The sequence below is a fragment of the Primulina huaijiensis genome, chromosome 2 (genome assembly GCF_012295235.1).
Source record: "Primulina huaijiensis isolate GDHJ02 chromosome 2, ASM1229523v2, whole genome shotgun sequence".
In the NCBI taxonomy this organism is placed as follows: domain Eukaryota; kingdom Viridiplantae; phylum Streptophyta; class Magnoliopsida; order Lamiales; family Gesneriaceae; genus Primulina; species Primulina huaijiensis.
In genome coordinates this window covers 19,476,674-19,485,529 of record NC_133307.1, presented here as the reverse complement: position 1 = coordinate 19,485,529, position 8,856 = coordinate 19,476,674, and the positions used below count along the sequence as shown (strand labels likewise).

The window sequence follows — 8,856 nt, the reverse complement described above, 5'->3', positions numbered from 1 at the left end:
AAGAGTTTCAAGCAAGACACCACCGCGGATTCAACCAATGAGACCGAATAAATAGTTGCATCGATTGAAGCAAATGAGGCTGTTTGGATGAGGAATTTCGTTCAAGAGTTGGTTATCATTCCTCAAACAGTTGATCCAATCACAGTCTACTGTGGCAACACCGGTGCCGTTGCGCAAGCCAAGGAACCGAGGTCTCATCAGCGATCCAAACATATACTGAGGAAGTTCCATATAATCTGGGAGATTGTGGAAAGAGGAGACATCAGTAATAGAGTCTCTTCTACTAACAATGTTGCTGATCCACTAACAAAGCTCATGCCGGGACCATTGTTTAAGAAGCATCGTGAAGCAATGAGTATAAGATCTATAGGTAGTTGGCTATAGGGCAAATGGATGATTGTTAAAGTAGGTGTCCAACAAGCCAACTTGTGGCTTTGACTTTTATCGACTCTAATATAAAACGATCTTTATTTTAATATTATTTTATGATTTTGTTCAATTATGGAATTACGCTTTATCTGTATACACATGCAAGCTGCATAGATAAAGTTCTTGAATATACATTAGGTACCATGCAATCTGTCTCGCAACGTAAGATCATGAAACTCATTAGGAAGTGTACCGTATGTTCTAAACAGGTTCTAGTCGAATCAGTCGTCTAAAATAAGGATAAATTTCACTTGAGTTTGAGACTAGCATATGTGATGTAAAAGCCATGTTTCATTCGCAAGGACATGGTGATGCCCATTCATACAAATGTGTGATCATATGATGATACACTGAACAACACTCCCTCAGACTGTCCAAGTGGTTCTCACTTACCGAGTTGAATAGTCACCTGTTATGGTTGTAAACCATTAATCATTTGACCCGGGACATTGCTATACGTACTAGCATGAACTTTGATCTATTTACCGACTCCATTGAGAGTTATCAGGTGGCAATGTTGGATGTAGTTACGAAATATGTAGGAGAAAATGCATTGTAGTCGTGGATTCACGTTTGCCTACTGGTGCAGATATCTTATGTTATACGATGAGTTAATAGTGTAAGGAGTCTCTGACCAGAGCAAGAAATGTGTTTTCCTAGTTTCACATACCATGCCATTATTGGTGCTCAAAGATAAATCACATCGTTCTCGAATTCATATGCAACTATCGATGTACCAATGATTGCATATTTGATCGGGATATAAGTGATGAAGGGATCGTACTGTACGCTAACCATGACTTAAGGTTCTTTCAAACACTATTAGCGATACCTAGGGGATCATGAGACGATGCTACTAGACGATCTTAACATGATCAGATAGGTGCAATCAGAAACAAGTGTTGACATTCTTGATCAAGTAGTTGATGAAAAGAATGAGGCTAATAAGGATAAGCCCGAATAAGAATAAATATTATTTTAAATCACATGAAGATGTGAACTCATGGCTAGTTGTATCCCTGAACCATTGAGAATCACAGATTCTGTGTTCCCGTTGAGATAGTCAAAATTCAAGGAATTTAATTTGACGAGTGTAATTTGATGGAGATCAAACAGAATGCTTATAAAAGAGTTTATAAGTTGATTTCATAAGATGGAAGTTGGCTTAACTGCTAATTGAGGAAGAAAAATGGAACTGTCTGCTTTGGAGAAAGAGTTCACAAAACAAGCAGCTGCCAAATATGATAAGTGAAAATTTTGATCATTGAAATTTTCAATTTTCATTATATGAATAATACTTGTACCCTCGGTACATCAGTGCTTTCTGATTGTCGATTGTCGATTGAGATTATAATGAGTTCACAATTATTTTATATAGTGAATTTGAAATCTATTAATTAACTATAGTACTAGTAGTAATGACTACTAACATGTACAAAATTCTCATTAAACATTCTAGAATGAATTAACTAATAAGTTAAGTTAAGGGTAGATTGTAAATAAATCCCTAACACCCAACTCAAATTTATTCTAACTCCCTATACCTAAAAACATTTGTTTAAACTCCCTAAAAGTTTAAAAAAGACAGAAATACCCCTTATTCCATATTTTATTTTAATTGATCCCCGCGCCTCCGAAAATGTGTATCAGAGCCTATGGTTAATTTATCTCAAACACAATATTTATTATTATAAAGAAACGAAATGTTTGAGGAGGAGAATTTCGAAAAAATTATGAATCCGAACTTAGATTCGAGAAAAATAATTTACAAAGATTATTCCAATATTTTGGAATATATACAAGAGCATCTAACTATTGTTAGATATCCAGAGCAGAAAAGAAATTCTCAGCATCCTCAGGTAAACTTATGATTCAATCAAATAAGTTTATAAAAATAGTACCAGATTCTTCTAAGCTCTCTTCAGATCTTAGAGAAATTCAGAAAACAGTACAAAATTATGGCAACATGCTATACTTTGTACCGCAACGGGTAGAGAAAATTCTTGAAAACCAGGAAGAAATTCTTGGAATATTAAAGGATATTCAAACAAGAATTCAGAAACTAGAACAACATACCGGTTCTAGTAAAAGAACTTCAGGAGGATGGTTACCACCATCATTTGGTACTGAACTTTTGTTACACCAACAAGGGAAAGCCAGAGTGGTGTCAAAACCTTTGACTGAAGAAGAGAAGATGATCAATCTAATTAAGTCTGTCTCAGAAAAGAAATTAATCTGATGATAACTTTAGAAAAGATTGGTCTGGAGGATCTACAAGAGCTTGCAGAATCTTTCGCAAATCTCAAAGTTGTAGATCTAAAGATGAACACAGCAGGAGGTGAAACACCTGCTATAACTTGGTCATCTTCTCAGGAACCACCAAGGGAAAGTGTGAGATCTCAAAATATACACAAGAGAGAAACTCAAACTGATTTCCATACTGGTGGAGGATCACACCCTGTGGGAACAAGGACAAGGAGAAATCAAATTCCCTTGCACCAAACACCCTATGGAAAAACTGTTTTAGATCTTATACATCCTTACGGAGTTATGCTTAACCTTGATGTATTAGATTTCAAAAAGAGAGAAGAACTCATAGACGATTGGACATCTACTATGAGAATCGCAGCAGGAACACTTGATCTCAATAGAGAAGGATTCATTAAACTTTTGGAAATGAGTTTTATGGGATCAGTGAAAATTGCTTGGGACATGACTTCGGTAGAACCTAAAGAGTCAGTCCTAGCCGAAGAATCTCTAAGCGAGATAGCCGGAAGAATGGCTACCCTGTTTAAAGCACAATTTATAGGGGTAGACTATTTTAATAGTCAAGATACAGAGAAGATGAAGAAATATACTCAAGCTCTGTATAGTCTTGAATTACATGACATCTGTTTAGTAGATGAATACATTATGTTATTCACTAAATATATATGGAATTCAGGAGTAGAAGAAGATATAGCCATGCAGCTTTTCTTCGCAAAAATGCCAAGTCCTTGGAGAGAAATGCTCATAAGGGAGTATGTACCTGGAAATCCAGATACATTGGCACGAAGAGCCTCTTTCCTTAAAGGAAAATTGGCGGAATGGTGCCATATGGCAGCATTACAAAAGAATTACAAACGCTTAAGGGGTATTAATAAACGTACTCTTTCGTGTTGTAAAGAAAATGATCTTCCAACAATTATTGGAAGTAAACCAAAAAAGCATAAAAGGAAAAGTTTCAGGACTCATCCTTATGCTAAAAGTAGAAGAAGTTCTTGGAAACCACAATATGGTCTAGACAGAAAGCCAGATCTTACAAATCTAGACAAAGAAGTGGACCATCGAGAAGTAGGACATCTTCTCAGGCATCGAGTACATCTCGAAGCATAGGAAGAACACCTACAAAGAAAACTTTCCGAAGAGCTCATACACAAGCTAATGAAAGTTTTAAGGATTGCAATTGCTTGACATGTGGAGCAAGAGGTTATATTGATAGGCTCGAAATAGTTAATATTTTATTTTCCTATTTCCCATTATTCTAACCTCCGATATGTTTAATTGACACATTTTTGTGTAATCCTATTATAGGAGGAATTTTCACGGTCTTAGAGCAAAATTGAATTAAATAGGGCGATATTTATCACATTTGAAGTTTCCATGATATAGTTTGAAAGAAAATGGCCAAACCAGAAGAGGTCCGGGAATAAGGCGTGGCCACGCCTTGTGCTGATGTTGCAGCTGCCAAAACATTGCAAGGAGGGAAAATCTAGATAGAATATTATCTAGTATTTTAAATTTAAGAATTAGGGTTAATTAAAGATTAGTGGGTTGTTTAGCAAAAATTTAGACCCAAAAAGCCCACTACTCAAAAGACCACAGCCGCAGCACAAGAAAAAAACAATCAAATTGGAAGAACTCTCACCACCTTTCCATCTCCATCACACGTGAAGAGAAGCTGAAGGCGCAAGGACTTCCAGATTTTTCCCAACAAATTAGTTTGCATTTTTTTCCTATTGTTATTTATTTTTTATGGATATTGTAGATCAAACTATGTTAGGCTAATTTTCTTAGTCTGATTCAAGGGCTAGTCTACTATTTTAATTTCATCACTGTGAGGTTTTTGCACTTTAATTTAATATTANTTTAGGAAAACACAAGAATTTTAGCGGTTATCCCTATAATTCTAAGGTTAATTGCTTGTAATAACATGAATAAATGATTGGTTAACCGATGAACAATGAGATAATTAAATAGTAGAATCCATTTGAATCAGTATTTCTCATAATATATTTTTCACTTTATTTTCGTCGATTAATTTTCAATTCTAGATTCAATATTTTGTCTTGCTTGGTAATTTTAGTTTAGGTTATTTTATTTAGTAATTATCAAAACAAATCCCCCCTTCTATTTTTGTTATCAAAAGAAATAAATCTACCGTTCCCTGTGGATTCGACCCTACTCACCATTATACTCGTTTTTATTTAAAAGAGTAGGAATTAATTTGGTGGTCAACGACATCACACCGAATTTTGGCGCCGTTGCCGGGGAACGGTGCAAGGTTAGTTTCTTTTGAATTTAGTTATTTTATTTTCTTGTATGCCTCGTTCTTCTCGTACAGGTAAAGTCGAAGACAATCCAGAAATCGAGAAGACAGCTAAGAGATTGAGAAAAGAAACAAGATTAAAGCGTGAAAAGCAACCATCACCATCATCTCTTGATTTGAACGAATCATTGGAGTCAACAGACACTGAAAGAGAATCCGAACTTGATCTTAAGACAGAAAGAAGTGAAAGTGACCAAGAAGAAATGGCAGGACAAGCTCAAAGAACACTCAGGGAGTTAGCTAATCCTAATGTTATTCAACAACCATTATGCATTCAATTCCCTACTACTGATGCTACTTTTGAATTAAAATCTGGCTTGATTCATTTATTGCCTACTTTTCGTGGTCTTGCAGGTGAAGATCCCCATAAACATCTGAAAGAGTTTCATATTGTTTGCACAGCCATGAAACCGCAAGGGATCATAGAGGAACAAATTTCATTGCGAGCTTTTCCATTCTCTTTAGCCGACAAGGCTAAAGATTGGCTCTACTACCTGCCTTCTGGATCCATAACGACTTGGGACAATATGAAACAACAATTTTTGGAGAAATTCTTCCCAGCTTCGCGAGCAGCTAATATTAGAAAAGACATTTGTGGGATTAGACAGCTGCATGAGGAAACTTTGTATGAGTATTGGGAGAGATTCAAGCAGTTGTGTGCCAGTTGCCCACAACACCAGATTCCAGAACAACTACTAGTTCAATATTTTTATGAGGGACTCTCGCTCTTTGATAGGAACATGATTGATGCTGCAAGTGGAGGTGCATTGGTGAACAAAACGCCTCAAGAGGCACGGGCTCTAATTTCCAACATGGCTGCCAATGCACAACAGTTTGGTACTAGGCAAGACAACCCTCCACGACAAGTCAATGAGGTAAGTGTTACTCCTATCGATCAAAAGTTAGATTCTTTGACGTCTCTTTTGGAAAAATTGGTTGCAGGACAGGTGCAACAGGTATGCGCTTGTGGTGTATGTGCTATGGTGGGACATTCTACAGATATGTGTCCGTCACTACAAGAAGAACCCATGCAACAAGCCAATGTGATTGGTGGATTTCCTGGGCAGCCCCAGCATCGATATGACCCATATTCTAATAGCTACAATCCAGGATGGAGGGATCACCCAAATTTCAGCTATAAGAATCAAGGAGGCGAACAAGACTATCCACAGCAAAATTGGAACAAACAACACGCATCTGCGCAAGCGCCTAACTCAGGTATGTCATTAGATAAAATTGTCCAATCCTTAGCTGAGAACACTCAAAAATTTCAACAAGAAACAAGGGCTAGCATTCAGAATTTGAGCACTCAAGTGGGACAGTTGGCGAGTTCAATTCACAAGTTGGAAGCACAAAATTTAGGTAATCTATCTTCTCAGACAGTGGTGAAACCAAGGGAGAATGTGAGTGCAATTACTTTAAGAAATTGTAAAGAATTGGAAGTTCAAGAAATTGGGGTACAAGCATCAGCCAACCAAAAAGAAGATAATGAGATAAAAGTTGAGGATAAAATAATCAATCAAGATGACGCTCCGAAAGGTAAGTTTTCTCTTCTATTTGAGTATAAACCTATTCCCCCATTCCCTCTTGCATTGAACAGGAAATGTGAAAGTATTAAAGAGTTGAATGACACTCTTTGTAGAGGCGAGGTAAATATTCCTTCATTAGATGCTATTAAACCAGTACCTCGTTGTGCTACAATTTTAAAAGAGTTGTGTACTACAAAAAAGAGACATAAGTTGAAGGGGTGTAAAAGGGAAAAGGTAGGAGAACATGTTTCTGCAGTCATTCAAAAAACTATTCCTATCAAATGCAGTGATCCAGGTATGTTTTCTATCCCTTGTACTATTGGCGATACTAGACTTGAAAAGGCTATGTTGGATTTAGGTGCTTCTATCAATGTCATGCCTGATTCTGTTTATAATTATTTGGAACTTGGACCTCTGACTGAAACCGACATTGTGATCCAGTTGGCTGATAGGTCTACTGTTTATCCTAGAGGTGTAATTGAAGATGTTCTTGTGAAAGTTGAAAATTTGGTTTTTCCTGCTGACTTTTATGTGCTTGACATGGAAAATGATGATTTAAACAGTCAAATTTTTCTAGGAAGACCATTTTTGAAAACTTCAAAGTCTGTCATAAATGTTAATAGTGGTACCCTTACTATGGAATTTGATGGTGAGATTGCTAAGTTTAATATTTATGATACCATGAAATATCCTCTTAGTGAAAGCACTATTAATACTCTTGATATCGCTAATCACTTGTCACAAGAAAATTCAAAATTCGTGGATAAGAATGATTTAGAGGGGATTATTAAAAGACATGTTGAAAATTCTAATACTAGATTTTCTCTCTCTGATTCGCAGATATCTAAAATTGAGCGAAGACTCCCTCCAGATCAACCCAAGCATGTACTCATGAAAAAAGGAGGAAATATTCAAGGGATAGAGATCTCAAAGAAATTCAAAGAAAACATGCACATGCTAAAATTTGCTATTAAAATATTCAAGCGGGATAAAGTGGACAAAGTGACCATCTATGAACCACCATGAGCAACAAGAAAGAATGAATGTCGAGCATAACGACTTAAAAAAATTGCGCTACTGGGAGGCAACCCAAATTTTAGTTTTTGTTATTTTTTATTTTGTTTCAGTAAAGGTTTTCGCACAAGGCGTGGCCACGCCTTGTTGAAAAACCTCTACTGATATAAAAAATAAAAAAAAATTCATTCCAGTAGAGATCTTCGCACAAGGCGTGACCACGCCTTGTTGAAACACCTCTACTGAAAAAAAAAAAAACAGTAGATGTCTTCTGACAAGGCGTGATCACGCCTTGTAAGAAAACATCTTCTGATTTTGAAAAAAAAATCATAATTTACGTTTATTTTATCTAACCTTATTTGATCTCATCTCTTTCACATCTTCTCTCAGCAGCTTCCATCATCGATCCACCGTTTCTCCCACCGCAGCATTAGATGATGTTTCTTTACGATGCTCATCATTTTTCAGGGGAGTTCTCTAACTTTTCCTACTATTTTATCGTTTTAGTTGAGGATCTATTTCTTGTCATTGAGGACAATGCCAAGTTTAGGTGTGGGAGTTTTTGATTTGATTGTGAGAAGTTTGACACGACCGTGGGATTTTCGATTTTTTTATTTGATTTTTAGTATTTTGATTTTTTTTGCATTTTGGGTTTTAAAAAAAAAAAATCAAAAAGATTGTGACGTTGTTAGTTCCAAGCACCTAGTTCATTTGTTATCTCTTTCTTCTGAATCCTGATTGCCTCCGATGCGGAAAAAAATATATATATATTTATGTTTTCTTTGCGTGCAAATTGATAGTTAGAGAGGACAAGTGTGTGGGATTTAACACAATTGCTATATTTTTTCTTGGTGAGCTTTGAGCCTATGAGCAATCATGATATCATGCTCCATTTTCTTTGATTGTGTGTTGTCATTGCATTGTTAATTTTTCTAGAACTTGCATTGTTATACATGTCTTTGTCAACACTTTGTGGTGGAGTAGGTACATAGACAAAATGATAAGGGCATTAGGTTCAAACCATTTTCTTTCGCATCATCTGAGCCGTTCTTTGAGCCTACCCTGATTCATAGACCCCTAGTGAACCAATTTTGAGCCTCAGCCTTTTTCTTTGAATAAAAATAACCACATTACAAGCCGTGAAAAATCTTTTTTGTTGGTTATCCCCTTTTTTGAACCTTGAATTGGAGAATCATGTAAACTTTTCACAAATAGCATCACTCAATCCAAAATAGTGTGAATTGTTGGGATTTAGTCAATCTCGAATCCTTATAGTCACCGTCTACAAAAAAAAAA

At 36.1% G+C, this 8,856-nt stretch overlaps 1 protein-coding gene and 1 non-coding gene across 2 annotated transcripts; one reads left to right on the top strand and one right to left on the bottom strand.

Annotated features, from left to right (window-relative positions):
- Positions 1-5,110: 5,110 nt before the first annotated feature.
- Positions 5,111-7,572, top strand: LOC140957224 (uncharacterized). The gene has a single exon (XM_073414360.1). The coding sequence runs from the start codon at positions 5,221-5,223 to the stop codon at positions 7,570-7,572; it is 2,352 nt and encodes a 783-aa protein (XP_073270461.1). The 5' UTR covers positions 5,111-5,220.
- LOC140971942 (small nucleolar RNA R71) lies at positions 5,593-5,700 on the bottom strand. Its single transcript, XR_012174414.1, has one exon. It is a non-coding gene; the product is annotated as a small nucleolar RNA R71 (small nucleolar RNA).
- Positions 7,573-8,856: the final 1,284 nt, after the last annotated feature.